This window comes from Vollenhovia emeryi, unplaced genomic scaffold (assembly GCF_000949405.1).
Source record: "Vollenhovia emeryi isolate VEMERY1.0 unplaced genomic scaffold, V.emery_V1.0 DF939457.1, whole genome shotgun sequence".
Classification (NCBI taxonomy): domain Eukaryota; kingdom Metazoa; phylum Arthropoda; class Insecta; order Hymenoptera; family Formicidae; genus Vollenhovia; species Vollenhovia emeryi.
In genome coordinates, this window is record NW_011966909.1 from 1 (window position 1) to 17835 (window position 17835).

Sequence of the window (17835 nt, forward strand, 5' to 3'; positions counted from 1 at the left end):
TGCTTGTTAGCGGGATCTAGAGATACCGCGGCGGTATGACGTAGGAAAACCTGACTTGCACTAGCTACAGCACTCAGCAGTGGCTCAGTTTGAATTACATTGAGATGAAATAAAAAGTGAAAGAGTGTAAGCACAAGTTACTTTAGCTATACTATATAAATTATCTTATAATATATCTAATTAATTCATGAGTTGTGAACTTTCTCTTACTAAAAAAAGCTACAAATCTTATATTTCCGAACGTATGCGTAAGTTGCGAATATATCATTGATGAAAATCTTAATCTGTGTAGTGAATGCAACAAAAAAATCAATTTTCTAACTAAGCATTACTGCAATGTTTGTGGCGTAGTAATCTCAGACAATATTCATACGTGTGGTAAGTGCATCATCAACCCTCCACCGTTTAAAGTATTAAGATCAGTTTTTGCTTATGATCAACATAGTAAAAACATGATTATAAATTTCAAATTTTTTGATAATTTGAATTACGTAAAAATCTATGCAAAGTGGATACACCAAGCTAATCAGGATACGTTTCAGAACGCAGGAGTCATAATTCCTATACCGTTACATAAAATGCGCTTGTTTAAACGTAAATATAATCAAGCAGCATTGCTTGCAAAAGAGTTGAGTAAGTTGTCCAATTTATCCTATACGCCATTTGCAATAAAACGTCTTCGCCATACTGCACCTCAAGCTGGTCTTTCACTTAAACAGCGTGAAAAAAACTTAAAGAAGGCTTTTAAAACAAGCAACAAAGAAATTATCAAAAATAAAATCGTGATATTAGTTGATGATGTTGTAACAACCGGAGCAACTGTAAGATCTTGCTCTTAAGAAATTTTAAACTCCGGTGCAAAAGAAGTGAGAGTGCTATCGCTTGCAAGAACGGTGAATGATTGTGAAAATCAGCATGTTAAAACGTGATTTTTAATAACCTCAACATCACTAAACTCAAAGGTTTGATTCCCTATGATTTGAAATCTTTCGTGCCCCTTTCCTGCAACTAGCAGAATCATACCCTCGTTATAGGCAATATCTACTCCTTTCTCTATAGCTTCTCTTCTATCTTCTATCTCTAGCGCATCAGGGCAATGTAGTAAAATACCACGACGAATTTCTGCAGGATTCTCATCACGCAGATTGTCATCCGTGATTATCACTCTGTCTGCATACATTTGTGCTACTCTACCCATTTCTGCGCGTTTTGTTTGATCACGATTGCCACCACAACCAAAAACTAGAATTATTTTTTTATTGAAGTGCCATTTTAAAGACAATAGGGCTTGTTTAAGCGCACTTGGAGTATGAGCGTAATCCACAAATGCAAAAGGTTTCACTTTTTCCATTCTTCCTGGTGGAGAAACGAGTTTTTCTACGCATATTTCCCTGTAATTCAGTCCAGACGAGGTAACTATACCCATTGCACACAATAGATTATATGCTTGGAATTGCCCCAGAACCGGAAAAAACATGTCATAAATTTCATCGCCAATTTTAATTGTAAGATGTTGACCGTTTGGTGCTGGTGTTTGCTTTAACAAAGTAATATCAGAGTCTTTTTTCCCATAGGTGATAACTTTGTTGCTACGTTTTTCAGCTATTTTAAGCAATGCGCCGTATTCACCTATAACCGCATTTAAAATCGCTGTTTTTCCTTCTGGTAATACCTCGTAAAACAACCTTTTTTTAGTTTCTAAATATTCACCAAGATTTTTATGGTAATCTAAATGATCTTGCGAGAAATTAGTAAAAGCTGCAGCACTCAACTTTAATCCATGGATTCTGTATTGATCAATCCCATGACTTGAAGCCTCCAATGCTAAGTGCTCTACGTTTTTATTACTTACATCACGTAATGTTGCGTAAAGGTCATCCGCATCTGGAGTTGTAAGACTGTTGCTATTACCTTTTCTACCATTATTGATGCATGTTCCAAGTGTTCCAATAGACGCAGCATTATAGCCAGCATTCTGCCAGATCTGACGGCAAAATTCTACTACTGAAGTCTTACCATTCGTACCCGTTACAGCAGCAACATACTTAGGCTGTTTGAATTGATAAAACCTGCTGACTATTTCGCTGTATATTTCTTGAGGGTTGGGGTGGTCAAGCACTGCAAAACTCGGAGTATTTGTCATTCCAGTGCTTGACACTGGAATCCAGTTTTTATTATGCAATTGCTTAGTGTGTTCATTTGCAATTAAATTTTCTGGATCCAAGTAGTCAAGCACTGGGATGACATCTTTTTTGGTTCCTTGTATGACAACGTCTACACAGTCGTGTGCGTGATACTGGGATCCAGTAAGAAGAATCTGGACACGTGCTGGTTTTCTAGATTCCAGCGTCATGCGCTGAGCAGATACACAAACGAAAAGATAACCTTCCTTGACTCTCTTGGGATTACATGTAACGCCCTTGATTTCAACGTCAAAGTTAACATCAATAATGTTATGCAGTAATTCTCTCAGTTTCATGTTTTACTCTGCCAGTTTTAGTGTTCAAACATGGCAACCTTGCTAGTGCAGCATTTAAATCAGAGATTAAATCTTCAGGATCTTCCAGTCCACAAAATATCCGTATAAAACTTCCACCATAATCTGAATTCATTACAGATCTTGACATAGATCTACGATCTATTGGTAATATTAAACTATCGCACCCTCCCCAAGAAGCACCAATACTAAAAACTTTCATATGATCAACTATGCAGCTTAGTTCTTCACATGAATATTCTCTATCTAGTGCTATACTGAATGTGCCGCTTGCTCCTTTGAAGTAACTTTTCCATAATTCGTGTTGAGGATGGGAGGGAAGTGCTGGATACAAAACTTTTTTGATTTTTGAATGTTTTTCTAGCCACTTTGCCACTTCCATTGCTGTATTCTGGTGCCTTTTCATACGTGTGTGCAGTGTTCTTAGTCCCCTGTGTGCAAGGTAGCAGTCGTGCGATTGAATGGTTACTCCATAATTTTTATAGCTCTCATAAAGCAATTTAAAAATTTCACCTTCAGCAATAATAGCCCCCATCAATAAGTCTGAGTGACCGGCTAGATACTTTGTCACCGCATATAGTGCAACATCAATTCCATAATCAAGCGGCTTAAATAACAAAGGAGTGGCCCATGAATTGTCGCAAACGGTTACGATTCCACGTTCTTTAGCAACTTTTACTATATGCTCTACATTTGAAATCTCAAACGCTACAGAACCAGGAGTCTCGATCATTATCAATGAAGTATTACTCTGAATTAAATCAGTTATATCCTGTGTTGGATCATAAAAAGTTACTTCTATTCCTCTTTTTGGTAGCTCATTTTCGGCAAATCTCTTAAGTCGGTAATAACTATTATCTTGTATTAAGACATGCGAACCCGCTTTAGTGAAAGTCAAAATAGCAAAAGTAAGTGCAAATAGTCCGGAAGGATAAATAAGCGCTTGTCCACTCCCTTCAATTTCAGCAAGTGCATTTGAAAGATAATGAACAGTAGGAGTACCAACATTACTGTAGCTATAATCCCTTGCAACACCATCGTTGATTACATCGTATATACTTTCTCCATTTGCTGCATTTAAGTAGTCCTTGTAAGTAGGAAATAATATGGTAGAAGAATGATAAACTGGCGGATTCATAGAACCTTTATAGTCATTAAATTTTCTTCCTGCTTTAACTAATATAGACTCTTCCTTCACATTTTTATTATTTATTTTTTAAATTGTACTCGTTTTGCGTATACAAGTGAAGAGAAATTGCATGTATTAGCTCTATCTCACCCTTCAATAACTCATAAATCAACTTATGTCTTTTTAGAATGCTCATTCCAATAAAGCCGTCAGATATTAATATTAATTCAATGTGCGAAGGTAATGTTGAAGATGAAGCAAAATAATGATCAGCATGCTTTACTGATTCATCGATAATGTTGATATCAATTACATCTATCGAATCGCGTATTTTTTCTTCTATTGTTTTAATAATATCCATAATGGTTTCTTTAAGCAACAATATGCTCCTCTTGTCATCCAAGTAGCTGATACTGTGATGACAGGAAAAGTGATATAACAATATACAATTACTTATTCTCTTCTTTATTATCTATGTCTTGATAATCAGAATCTACTACTTTTTCTCCCTCATTTGTTGTGGATGAATCAGCAGAACTATCACTTTGTTGCTGCTGAGGTGCTTGATACATAGCTTCTCCAAGTTTCATAGATAATTGAGAAAGATTAGTGACTTTCTGCTGTATTGAATCAGCGTCATCAATGTTATCAGATTTACTAACTTCTTTTAATTCATTAACTGCATTTTCAATAGCAGATTTATCTTCTTGTGAAACTTTATCACCATACTCTGTCAGAGACTTTTCTGTAGAATGGACTAAGCTATCTGCTTGGTTTTTCACCTCAATAAACTTTTTGCGCTTCTCATCTTCTTGTGCTTTTTCTTCAGCTTCTTTCACCATGCGATTTATTTCACCATCAGATAACCCACCTGAAGATTGAATGCGTATTTTTTGCTCTTTTCCAGTAGCTTTATCTTTTGCAGAAACGTGTGCTATTCCATTTGCATCTATGTCAAATGTTACTTCGATCTGAGGAACTCCACGAGGAGCAGGAGGTATCCCTTCCAAACTAAACTGACCAAGTAACTTGTTGTCAACCGCCAATTTTCTTTCACCTTGATGTACCTTAATTGTAACGGCTGTTTGGTTATCTTCTGCAGTTGAAAACACCTGAGATTTTTTAGTGGGAATAGTAGTATTACGTTCAATAAGTGGAGTAAATACTCCTCCTAGAGTTTCAATACCAAGAGAAAGTGGAGTCACATCAAGTAGTAACACATCTCTTACATCACCTTGAATGATCCCCGCCTGTACTGCAGCTCCAATTGCTACAACTTCATCAGGATTTACTCCTCTATGTGGATCTTTGCCAAAGAATTCTTTAACTTTCTCTATGACTTTTGGCATACGAGTCATGCCACCAACGAGAACTACTTCGCCAATTTGACTAGCAGACAAACCAGCATCTTCAAGAGCTTTTTTACAAGGAGCCATAGTTCTTTCGATTAAACCATTCACTAAGCTTTCAAGTTTTGCTCTCGTTAATTTCATATTTAAGTGTTTTGGACCACTTGCATCAGCTGTAATAAACGGTAGATTTATTTCCGTTTCCATTGCACTTGATAATTCAATTTTCGCTTTTTCAGCAGCTTCTTTGATTCTTTGCATAGCCATTGGATCATTTTTCAAATCAACACCATTATTTTTCTTGAATTCATCTAGTAAATAACTCACTATTGCGTTATCAAAGTCTTCACCTCCAAGATGAGTGTCACCATTTGTAGCCTTTACTTCAAAAACCCCTTCACCTATTTCAAGTATTGAGACATCAAATGTACCACCACCAAGGTCATACACCACTATTGTGTGCCCATGTTTCTTATCAAGACCATAAGCAAGCGCTGCGGCAGTCGGTTCATTTACTATTCTGAGTACATTTAATCCGGCGATTTTTCCTGCATCTTTTGTTGCTTGACGTTGAGAGTCGTTGAAGTATGCTGGCACTGTTATCACAGCATCTTTTACTTCCTCTCCAAGATAAGCTTCTGCTGCCTCTTTCATGTTTTGTAGTATAAATGCACCAATTTGACTAGGGGAGTATTCTTTATTATCAGTGGTTTTAACCCATGCATCACCATTTTTTGCTGCAAACACTTTATACGGCACGTTTAGATTTTTCATTTCAGAATCACCGTATTGGCGGCCTATTAATCTCTTAGTAGCAAAAAAGGTATTACTTGCATTGGTGGTTGCTTGCCTTTTTGCTGGAGCACCAATCAATTTTTCTCCTGACGAAGTGAATGCGACTATAGACGGAGTAGTTCTTGCCCCTTCTTTATTTTCTATTACCTTTGTATCTTTGCCCTGCATTATTGCAACACAAGAATTTGTTGTCCCGAGATCTATACCTATTGCTCTTCCCATAATGAGTACCCCATTGTAAATGTTATCTGATATAAGAATATATAAGTATAGGACTCATTAATTACAAGCCCAATTTAGGTTTCTAATTAGTTATTAGAACTTAAAAGGCGCGAAAGCCACTTAGTCAGCCAAAAATTGCTTCGTAGTTTATTCGAATTATCAGCTTCTTCATTGCTGCTATCACCAATTTGGTATCCAGAGTTCTGTAATGGCTTATAATCGTTTAAATTAACATCATCTCCTTGTTTTAAAACAAATGTGTTTACATTTAAACTGTTATCAACATTAACGTTCAATGTAATATTAAACTCTTTTTCGATTGTAGAAACTGTATTGCGTTTGTTATTAAAAATGTGCGCTATAACTGCACTGTGCGCTACTAAATCAAAAGACTTATTTCGATTCTTATTAGCAATATGTTGTAAGTCCCTTAGTATCGATGCAACAATTACTTCGTTTGATTTTACTCTTCCAGTACCTTTGCAGTGTAAACACTCTGTAGTATTAATTTCTTGTATGTTTGATTTAATTCTTTGTCTTGAAAATACCATTAAACCAAAGTCATTTATGTAGCTAAATTGAACCTTAGCTTTATCATCTTTAAACGCTTGCCTTATAGCAGACTCAACAGCTCTGCAATACTGATATTTCAACATATCAATAAAATCGACTACTATTAATCCTGATAGGCCTCTAAGATTCACCTGTCTTGATATTTCAGGTACTGCTTCCATGTTGGTTCTATAAGCTGTTTCTTCTATACTATCTTCTCCTGTCATCTTTCCTGAATTTACGTCTATTGAAACAAACGCCTCAGTTAAAGTGATTACCAAAGACCCACCAGATGGCAATTCTACTCTATTGCTATATAACTCAGAAATTTGGTCTTCTATTCCGTAGTAGGTAAAGATAGGAACACAACCTCTATACAATCTATAGCGCAACTTACCACCTTTTAGTGCATTGTTAGCATATTGCCTAACTGCTTCAAAAGCTTCCTTTCCAGACACTATAACTTCTATACCATCACTACAAAAATCACGAACAGATCTCATAATTACATCTGCTTCATTGTAAATTAATGATGGAGCATTTACAGAGAAGGCATTTTTTTGAATGCTCTGCCATAATGAGGATAAGTAATTGTAATCCTGCTCAATTTCTTTCTTATTTTTTCCTGAACCAACAGTTCTTATTATTAAACCTGATCTTTTTGGTAAGCTTATTGAACTCAGTATATCCTTTAACTGCTTTCTGACATTAGCATCTTCAATTCTGCGAGACACTCCACCTTTACTCATGGAATTTGGCATGAAAACACAGTATCTACCCACTAAAGTTATGTATGTTGTAAATGAAGCTCCTTTATTGCCTCGTTCCTCTTTAGTTAGCTGAACCAATACTTTTTGATTTACTGAAATAACATCTTGTAATTTGTATTTTTTATATAAAGGTACCTCTCTTACAAAACCACTACCTGACTCGTTAACATTCTTACTAGCTGCAGAATCTGAAGAAACATTTGCTGGGGCTTCTTCTGTACAATCGTCATTTGAGTAGCCCTCAAAGATAGTTTCCTTTTCTTTTTCTGGAATATTGAAGTAATCTAGAGATATCTCGGAAAAAGATAAAAAACCTTGCTTGTTTTTTCCATATTCAATAAATACAGCTTGCAAAGAAGGCTCTATACGCTTTACATAAGCAACGTATATATTACCTCTTAATTGTTTTTTTTCCTTGAATTCTTGTTCAAATTCTACAACCTTATTATTAACTGATAAGGCAACTCTTACCTCATTAGAACAGGCAGAATTTTCTATCAATAATAACCTTTTGCCACTATTTGCCACTTATTTACCGTTTGCTTTTCATTCTGAAGTTAACTTCATACTACTTAATGCACTGTTGATTGTCAAGAATTTTACGATCTGCATTATTCGGTTGACTTTTAGTGTTTTGCGTAATAAACTCGCATAGAATTTATTATATCATTATAAGTATGGCGAAAAAAAATGCTTCTTTGCTCGTTAAGTTAGTCAGCACTGCAATCAAGATAACAAAAGCTGGTGAAGAAAAATCAACTGGCTATTTTTATGTAAAAAAGCGTAATCCAAAAAAGCTCACCAGAAAACTGGAGTTTAGGAAGTATGACCCAGTAGTCAGAAGGCACGTATTATTTAAAGAAGAAAAATTAAAGTAGTTTTTTTATAAGGAATTTTATTATTATGCAAAATTTACAATTAAGTTATCCTATAATAGTAGAGTTGGGGGATGTAAAAGATACAAAACTGAAATTAATAAAGGTCATTGCACAATTAATAGGTAAGAAGTACAAAACACAGAAAAAAGCAGCAAACGCTCTAAAGATTGATCAACCTAAAGTATCTCAAATCAATAGATCAAAAGTCGAAGGGTTCTCCTTAGAATACTTGCTTAATTTATTGGTTGCATTGAATCAAGACATAAATGTAAGAATAAAGCATAATTCTAAACCTGCATAATATGGTATCCGTTCAGCGGAGTGGCAAAATAAGGTAGACAAGATAAATCAATCCCGGTGTCAAGCACTGGGATGACAAGGTATAAACCTTATCGTCATGCCGCGATTCATTCGCGGTATCTCTAGATCCCGCTAACAAGTAGCGGGATGACGGTTATCAGGCCAGCACCCCTACGATGTCATCCCAGTCTGGAATCCAGGAATTTTATTAAGTTAGTAAGCATAAAAGTAGCCGTTTTATGTTAAAATACAACGTTTTGATGATTATGAAAAAGCTGGATTCCAGACTGGAATGACACCATTTGTTGTAAACTCACTTCTTCTTGATTTGCAGAACAATAAAACAGTAAGCTAAAAGGAAACTTATTACTCAACAAAACAAGATTTGAAATTTTGTACAATGCTATTGATTATAGCTAGATATGCATCTTTTCCAGGCTCTATGTCTGATCCAATAGGATCAAGGACTACCATTTTTGCGTCATTAGAAAGAGCATTAGGCTTTATGCTATCTTCTTGTGAATGAGCAAATATACATTTAACGTTTTCTTCCTTCATTATCTTTTTTAGCTTCATTAAACTCTTCATACCTATGTACGAATCCTCTTCTATAGAAAGAATGGCGCTTGGGTGATTCAAACCAAAATATTTTTCAAAATATTGATAAGCATCGTGAGTGACGATGTATTTTTGATTTTTAAAATCATTCAGTTCTTTCACGATTTCTTTTACTTCTTGGTCTATTTTCTTTATAGCTTTTGTTGCATTAGAGTTGTATCGATGGAAATTTTCTTTATCTATGTTAGACAATGTTGCACTTATAAAAAGTATCATGCTCTTTGCATTTTCGAGACTCAGCCAAATGTGTAAATCTTTTTCATCTTGAATGTGAGTGATTTTTCTAGAAAATGAATGTGGCCGAGTAGGAAGTAGGTTGATTGCCTTTGACAATTGCGCTAGTTCTTTATTATTTTTGGCGAAAGTTTGAACAAACGTCTCTAAGTTATCGTCAACATAAAATATAACGTCACTTGATTCTAAATTACTCGCATCAGATGGCTTTAATATATAATTATGCGCAGATGTTGCATAGCCAAGCAATTCCGGTTCTAAAATTCCTTCTGTCACAGAAGCTACAAGTGAGTGGATAGGTTTGATTGTAGCTACAACTTTTAGATTGGATGAAAAGGCAATATTATAGTATAGTGTAAATGAAAGTAATAGAAAAAAAGCCAGTAAATGTCTCATATAAACGTTGAGAAGAAGTTAAATTTTGTCAATAAATTGAATAATGTCAATAATCGTGTTCTAAAAATAGAAAATCTTGCTCTCACCTATGATGGTAAAAGAGTCCTTGACAATATCAATATGTTCATGGAAAGAGGAGACATAATTACAATACTTGGTCCAAATGGTGGAGGTAAAACCTCTTTAGTGAAAGCAATTGCTGGCATAAATAAAAGCTGTACCGGTAATATCATATTTGCTGACAACATAAAAATTGGCTATATGCCGCAAAATTTTAGTATTAGTAATTTGATGCCAATAACAGTTGAATATTTCCTTTTAAATAGCTCCTTGAAAAGACTAAAGAAAAATCAATCCATTATTACAGAAGCGATAGAGTTGGTCGGTATCGGTAACATTTTGAAGAATCAAGTGTTAGAAATTTCTGCAGGGCAAACACAACTACTACTGCTTGCACGTTGTTTAATTGCAGAGCCTGACTTGATCATTCTAGATGAACCAGTCAGTGCAATGGATATTAACGCGCGGGCTAAATTTTATGATATTATAAATAAAATAGCAAAAAAACGATTGGTATCGATTCTTATGACTTCTCATGATCTTAACTCTGCTCTACCATCCTCAGATTACGTAATTTGTATAAATAATACTATCTATTGCCAAGGCAAGCCTGATGAGATTATGAAAAATAGAACCCTAAATGAAATATTTAGCAGTTACGCAGCAAAATGATTCAAAATATTTTGCGTCTTCTGCACATAACTACAGTGCTGACACGTTACAATATATTACCTTATTTGCTTCCACCATCAAAAAAATCAATAAATAAAATACAAGGCCATAAGCTAAAGTGTGCTCTTGAAAAATTAGGTCCGGTGTTCATTAAGTTTGGGCAGTCTATCTCATCACGTACTGATGTTTTAAATGAGGATATAACAAATAACTTGTTATTGATATGTGATAGATTGTCATCATTTTCACATAAAATAGCAGTTAAAACTATAGAAAGTGAGTTTAATTGTAAATTGAGCGACGTTTTTTCAAGCTTTTCTGAAAAGCCAATTGCAGCAGCATCGATTTCTCAGGTGCATAGAGCAGTTACAACTGAGGGTAAGGAAGTTGCTGTGAAGGTTTTAAGGCCAAATATTGAGAAAACATTCTCAAGGGATATAAAGATGCTTTCTTGGCTTGCGGAAATTGCAGAAAAATTTAGCGAACAATCAAAAAGGCTGAAACCAATTGAGTTAGTCAAAACTTTTGCTGAAATTTGCCGAGTAGAGTTAGATCTACGCTTTGAAGCTGCTCACTCTTCGGAGTTAAAGGAAAACACAAAAGATGACAGAGGTTTTTATGTACCTGAAGTAGATTGGAATAGAACTTCAAGAAAGGTTTTAACATTAGAATGGATAGAAGCAACGCCAATATACGAAATTGAAAAACTGAATAATCATAAGCAAATAGCTATCAACCTTATAGAATCGTTTTGTAATCAGGTATACAGGGATTGTTTTTTTCATGCTGATATGCATCCTGGAAATCTAATGGTTGATAGTAATAACAATATTATTGCCCTGGATTGTGGAATCATGGGTAGAATAGATCGTGAGACATGCTATTACGTTATAGAGATACTCAAAGGCTTTTTAAATCGGGATTATGATCACGTTGCAAAAATGCACTTTAAAGCTGGTTACGTTTCATCACAGCATAGAAATTTTGTCACAGCTTGCAGAGCAATAGGTGAACCTGTTATTGGGCAGCCTATACAGAAGATTTCATTTGCTAGTTTACTTGCTCAGCTATTAAAAATAACTGGTGATTTTGATATGAAAGTTCAAACACAATTGTTATTGCTGCAGAAAACTATGATTTTACTGGAAGGGACATGTAGAAAGATCTACCCAGAAATCAATATGTGGAAAGTAGTTGAAGCGTGGATAAACAGTCAACATGAAAGTAAAATAGGGTATAGGGAAAAAATTAGAAATTCTTATCCTGTAAAAACAATCCAAGAGATATTTAGCCTTATAGAAAAATTAAACCTAATAGCTGATAAAAAATTAGAAAACATCCAAGTTAAAAATAAATCAAATGGAAAAGTCTATTTTTTACTGTGGTTTGTAATTATAATTCTAATCGTTAAATTTTTAATTTCTTAAACTATGGGAAAAAACTGCGTCAAACCCAATTTTTAATTCAACTTAATTTTTAATCTGCAGGAGTCGAGTTGAGAATGTCCAATTTTCCACTTTCTTTATAGCATAACATACTTCAGCGCCTCTTGCTCCTCTTGAAGCCCAATGGCTCACCACTTATGTGTAAATTAATCATTAATGTTGTACACGTTCTTTTCTTTTTCTACTCTCTCTTGCTCTTCAATACAATATATAGCAAGCGGATTAGCTTTAAGTCTTTCGACTCCTATTTCTTCTCCTGTTCCATCGCAGTAACCATAAGTGCCTAATTTTATTTTTTCTAACGCCTCCTTAATCTTTTCTTTTCTATCTTTTCGGCGCTTGATTAATTCCTCATTTCCACTATCTCCATCAGAATAGTATGTATCAATACTATTATCTTCTAGTTCTTGTTTCTCCAACTCAGCAAGTATTGATTGTAACTTTAAGCTGAAGTATTCCAGTTGTTTTACGCTCATATATTCTTCATCTTCTGAAGGAGTGTAACCCTCTGGTAACTTTATTTTCGGTAACTTTTCCATAATTGCATTATCAAAAAAATAATAAAACCTATATAACTTATGAACAAAAAATTATACTACCCTCAAAGTAAACACTATAATTTATAATAAACATTTAAAAGCCTAGTATGATCAATTTAGTAAAAAAATTAGTAATAGATAGTAAGAACCTTACCTATATAGTATGTATTTTTATTATAATATTAAATTTATCTTCATTTATACTTGAAAACAACAATAAACAAGAAGTTATGTTAACATTAACATGGATATGTGCTACATTTGTTTTGCAGATCTCTACAAATAATTTGTTTACATCTGATTATCATGATGGAATATTAGAGCAAATCTTTGTACAGCCACTCTCTTCTAGGCTTATAGTTGCTTATAAAATTTTCGCTCACTGGTTATTATTTGGGCTACCGATTTCAGTAATTTCTTCCATATTCAGCTTTGCAGTTCTAGGCAATAGTATTGAACACTCAATAGCAGTTGGAGTGTCTTTATTATTTAATACGCTGATAATCGTTAATATTTCAGCTACTGGAAATGCATTGATGATTGGTCGAAACAACTTAGCATCAGGAGTATCGCAAATTCTTGTTTTGCCAATGATAATGCCAACCTTTGTGTATTTTAAAATGCTAACTCAATTTGAAAATTTGTCCTTGAACATTTATACACTACTAATCACCATGTTAATTTTTATCATTTTGATTGTTAACAGCACTATAACTACTCACATGGCATTAAAATTTGCTGTGGAACAGGATTGAAAAATCTTACTGTTATTCAGTAGGTATCCGTTTAGCAGAGTGGCAAAGTAGGTAGACAAGATAAACCAAAAAATCAAGAAAAAGTGAGTTTACAACAAATGGCGTCAAGCAAGTTTTTTTATTTCTATTCCCAATAAAAGCTCGTCATATGGTTATGCAAGAAGTCTACTTTTTATTCTTAATCAACTCTAAAGCCTTCTTCAAATCTATACTCTCAATATCTGCACTCTTGCCCAAAGCAACGTTTGTTTTACCGCATTTTATATAGAATCCATACCTACCATTGCAGATGAAAACTTCTTTTCCTTTTTCATTAACTCCGAGAGATTTTAACTCTTTGCGTGGACTGTTTGCAATAATTTGTACAGCTTCGCTCAATTCTGTATTCAGCACCTCTTTGGAGCTTTTCTTAAGAGAAAAGTATCTACCATCATAGAAAATATAGTACCCGAATCGTCCAAGGCCTATTTTTACTTCCTTTCCGGTTTCAGGGTGTTCTCCGATTACTTTCGGCAAGGAAAGTAATTGAGTAGCGGTGCTCAGATCAATCTCATTAACATTTATATCTTTTGGTATAGAAACCGCTTTTTTCTTTTCTGACTCATTATTAAACTGCAGGTAAAGCCCAAAAGGACCTTTTTTAATTACTACCTCTTGTCCTGTTATATCATCTATACCTAAACTTTTTGGATATTCTGAATTGTCATTACTGCCCGTAATTTCTTTTGTATGGTTGCATTCAGGATAGTTAGAACATCCAAGGAACACTCCTGTTCGCCCAAAGTTCAATTTCAATATGCCATCAGAGCAAATAGGACATTTCGTATTCACCTCTTTTTTTCCTTCTTCTGAACAAAACCAATCGATTACCAAATCGTGAATGCCGCTGAAAACTTCATCATGCGTCATTTGCTTGACAGAGTTTACATGACCAAAAAATGGCACCCAAAAATGGCTCAATTCTTTTTTCCAATCTGCATGTCCATTTGAGATTAAATCAAGCTTTTCTTCCATTTGTGCTGTGAAATCATACTCTACACAACGCTGAAAAAAAGTTTCTAAAAATATAGTAACGATTTTACCGCGGCTGCTTGGAATAAATCTTTTGTTATCCAATGAAACATACTCACGATCTTGTAATACCGAAATAATTGTTGCATAAGTTGACGGGCGACCTATACCGATTTCTTCCATTTTTTTAACGATACTTGCTTCACTATAACGAGGTGGCGGTTGAGTGAAATGCTGTTTTGGCTCAACTGAAATCAGCTTACACGCTTCCCCTTCCTTCATGGCAGGTAGCAGGCCTTCACTTTCGGCTTCCATGTTATCTTGATAGACTTTATAAAAACCATCAAAGAATATACTTGATCCACTTGCTCGCAGAATCACTTTCTGATCAGTAGAACTAATTTCAACTACCACTTGATCAAGAATCGCCGATTCCATTTGACTTGCAATGGTTCTTTTCCAGATTAAATCGTACAGTTTAAACTGCTCTGGCGTTAGATAATCCTTAATACTATTTGGTGTTCTATTTATATCAGTTGGCCGGATCGCTTCATGCGCTTCTTGAGCATTTTTGACCTTTTTTACATATTTACGAGGAGACTGTGGTAAATATTTATCACCATATAACGACTTAATTGACCCTCTAATTGAGTTTATAGCCTCATCTGCAATATAAAACCCATCTGTACGCATGTAAGTTATCAACCCTACAATTTCACCACCAATATCGATACCTTCATATAAATTTTGCGCTATGCGCATAACATTTTTCACGTTAAAATACAGCTTGTTCACTGCATCTTGCTGAAGACTTGAAGTAATAAATGGAGGAAGCGGGTTTCTCTTAACTTGCTTGCGTTCTACTGTGCTTACAGCATACTGTCTTGACTCAATCTCCCTGACTAAGTTCTTTGCCTCTTCTTCATTCTTAATATCAAATTTTTCTAGCTTTTTATTATCATAGTGGCTTAGCATAGAAAAAAAAGTCTCATCTTTGCTATTTTGCATTTCTGCCTTTATGCTCCAATACTCCTGTGTTATAAACTTACTGATTTCATCTTCCCGTTCGCATATAAGCTTTAATGCAACAGACTGCACTCGCCCTGCAGACTTGCTCCCCGACAATTTCGTCCATAACAGTGGTGACAAACTAAATCCAACCAGGTAATCCAAAGCTCTGCGTGTTTGCTGTGCGCGCACTAAGTCCATATTAATTTCACGTGGATTCTTTATTGCTTCTTGTACTGCTCTCTTTGTTATCTCATTAAAGACTACTCTATAAATGTTGTTTTCATTACTGATTGCTTTCTTTTCTTTTAATATCTCTATCACATGCCAAGCCATTGCTTCTCCTTCTCTGTCTGGGTCTGTTGCAAGATATATATCTGATGCTTTACTTGCTGCTTTTACTAACTCTTTTATATACTTTTCTGCTTTTTCAATGGTTTCATACTTTATAGCAAAATCATTATCCGGATTGACGGAGCCATTTTTTGCTGGAAGATCTCTCACATGGCCAAAAGATGCAGCTACTTTGAACTCTTTACTCAAATATTTACCTATTGTCTTTGCTTTCGCAGGTGATTCAACTATTAATAATGCCATATTGTTAATTATTTTAGTATTTAAAGATAATATGTTGAGAAATATACGATGAAAAGTAAAAAAATATTTTAATAGGTCTTGTGAATTTTACAGAGTAGGTTGTTCATGGTTTCTAGAAAACCCTTGGACCTTGCTATTTTCAAGTGAATTTGAAGGTCTATTACAATAGTATATGATTGCAGCAGCAACCAAACAACAAGCTCCAACTGCTGTTCCCACTGCTATAGCTAACCCAAGAAAGGTTTACCTGAAGGATAGAATAGGTTATAATGGCATATTAAAGAGATGAAAAATGCCAAGCCCATATAGTGAAAACCTCAGAGAACAAGTTCTCAAAGCAGTTGATGAAAAAACAATGACGATAAAAAGAATTAGTGAAATATTTAAACTGAATATAAAAACAATATATTTATGGAAGAAAAGGAAAAAAGAAACAGGAAACATAAAGCCATCTTCAGGCTATCAAAAAGGTGACTGAGCCTCACCTGTAGCAGAATCTGGGTCACGAGGTCTTCTTCCTACACTCCATGTAAGAGCAGAAAGTGCCTCAAAAGAACTGTCACCTATCCACTCTGAGAAGTTATTATCTTCTCTTGCTTTCAACCAAGCAATACTTATTCATATCATCTGGGTAAGGTCAGTTTGTAAAACTTAATTTGTACGCTTCCTAGTAATTCTGATATAGTTACTTTAGTTAAAGTCTATAAAAGTTTATAAATGGCAACCTTAAGTGTAAGAGAAGCTTTATGCACAGCGATCAGAGAAGAAATGCAAAACGACCCTGACGTGTTGATCATCGGTGAAGAAGTTGCAGAGTATGATGGTGCCTATAAAGTAACAAAAGGATTACTGAAAGAATTTGGAGAAAATAGGGTAGTTGATACACCTATTACCGAACATGGATTTGCTGGCCTTGCTGTTGGAGCAGCATTCGCTGGATTAAAGCCAATTGTCGAATTTATGACTTTTAATTTTTCTATGCAGGCTATCGACCAAATCGTGAATTCTGCAGCAAAAACAAATTATATGTCAGGTGGACAACTTGGATGCCCCATAGTATTTCGTGGGCCAAATGGTGCTGCAGCAAGAGTTGCTGCACAACACTCTCAATGCTTTGCATCTTGGTATTCGCATATACCGGGATTAAAAGTGATAGCACCTTACTTTGCCTCCGATTGCAGAGGTCTGCTTAAAGCTGCAATTCGTGACCTGAGTCCGGTAATATTTCTAGAAAACGAAATAGCTTACGGACATGAACATGAAGTTTCTGACTCTGAGCTGTCAAATAAAGATTATCTACTTGAGATAGGCAAGGCTGCTGTTATACGGGAAGGAAAGGATGTAACTATCACTGCTTTCTCACTGAAATTAATGGATGCTTTAAACGCAGCAGATTTACTTTCAGGTGAAGGTATAGAAGCTGAGGTTATTGACCTCAGAACCTTAAGACCACTTGACACTCAAACTGTTATCAACTCTATTCAGAAGACTAATAGGTTAGTTAGTGTAGAAGAAGGATGGCCATTTGCAGGAATAGGAGCAGAGCTGTCAGCCGTTGTTATGGAACAAGGATTTGACTACCTTGATGCTCCAGTTATGCGCGTAACTGGCAAGGACATCCCCTTACCTTACGCTGCAAACCTAGAAAAAAAAGCATTACCGCAAGTGGAAGAGATAGTTGAAGCCGTGCATCAGGTCTGCTTTAGAAAAAAATAACCCTATTGGTTCTTTTTTGTGTCTCCTGTTCCACATTGGTCCATCAAGTAAGTATTTCCAGTGCTGCCTATACCCCCCCATTACTTTTGTCACAATAGTTTTAGCACCGAAAAATACAGCACAAAATATACCGAGTGCAAAAAGAGCTGGCCATGGCATTCTACCAAATATCGCAAGCAAAGCTGCACCTATTATCACTACGGTCATAAGCGGTCCGCCTATTCCCCAAACGTAGCCAATAATATTACATATTACTTGAGCAGTTGTATCAGTATTAGTGTCAGCGGCAGCA

General features: G+C 35.3%; 4 protein-coding genes across 4 annotated transcripts; 1 reads left to right on the forward strand and 3 right to left on the reverse strand.

Annotated features, from left to right (window-relative positions):
- Positions 1-910: 910 nt before the first annotated feature.
- Positions 911-2353, reverse strand: LOC105557551. The gene has a single exon (XM_012004808.1). The coding sequence runs from the start codon at positions 2351-2353 to the stop codon at positions 911-913; it is 1443 nt and encodes a 480-aa protein (XP_011860198.1).
- A 100-nt stretch (positions 2354-2453) lies between these two features.
- LOC105557552 (putative cystathionine beta-lyase) lies at positions 2454-3635 on the reverse strand. Its single transcript, XM_012004809.1, has one exon. It carries the CDS (start codon positions 3633-3635, stop codon positions 2454-2456), a length of 1182 nt encoding a protein of 393 aa, XP_011860199.1.
- A 440-nt stretch (positions 3636-4075) lies between these two features.
- LOC105557554 (heat shock 70 kDa protein F, mitochondrial-like) lies at positions 4076-9973 on the reverse strand. Its single transcript, XM_012004810.1, has 5 exons — positions 9895-9973; positions 8892-9625; positions 7470-7608; positions 6942-7406; positions 4076-5982 (listed from the first exon to the last, which is right to left on the reverse strand). The coding sequence occupies exons 1-5, from the start codon at positions 9971-9973 to the stop codon at positions 4076-4078; spliced, it is 3324 nt and encodes a 1107-aa protein (XP_011860200.1).
- A 495-nt stretch (positions 9974-10468) lies between these two features.
- LOC105557555 lies at positions 10469-17543 on the forward strand. Its single transcript, XM_012004811.1, has 4 exons — positions 10469-11815; positions 12001-12186; positions 13602-13732; positions 16559-17543. The coding sequence occupies exons 1-4, from the start codon at positions 10469-10471 to the stop codon at positions 17541-17543; spliced, it is 2649 nt and encodes an 882-aa protein (XP_011860201.1).
- The last annotated feature ends 292 nt before the right edge of the window (positions 17544-17835 follow it).

Coding starts and splice junctions, on each gene's coding strand:
- LOC105557551 (XM_012004808.1), bottom strand. CDS start 2,353: ATGACGCTGGAATCTAGAAAACCAGCACGTGTCCAGATTCTTCTTACT.
- LOC105557552 (XM_012004809.1), bottom strand. CDS start 3,635: ATGAATCCGCCAGTTTATCATTCTTCTACCATATTATTTCCTACTTAC.
- LOC105557554 (XM_012004810.1), bottom strand. CDS start 9,973: ATGATATTACCGGTACAGCTTTTATTTATGCCAGCAATTGCTTTCACT. Junction 7,609..8,891: donor TAGCTATAATCAATAGCATT/GTACAAAATTTC, acceptor TCTTTTTCCGAG/ATATCTCTAGATTACTTCAA. Junction 5,983..6,941: donor TAACAATGCACTAAAAGGTG/GTAAGTTGCGCT, acceptor TTATGGGAAGAG/CAATAGGTATAGATCTCGGG.
- LOC105557555 (XM_012004811.1), top strand. CDS start 10,469: ATGATTCAAAATATTTTGCGTCTTCTGCACATAACTACAGTGCTGACA. Junction 12,187..13,601: donor TCTTCTCCTGTTCCATCGCA/GTAACCATAAGT, acceptor TTCTGTATTCAG/CACCTCTTTGGAGCTTTTCT. Junction 13,733..16,558: donor GATTACTTTCGGCAAGGAAA/GTAATTGAGTAG, acceptor GGCAACCTTAAG/TGTAAGAGAAGCTTTATGCA.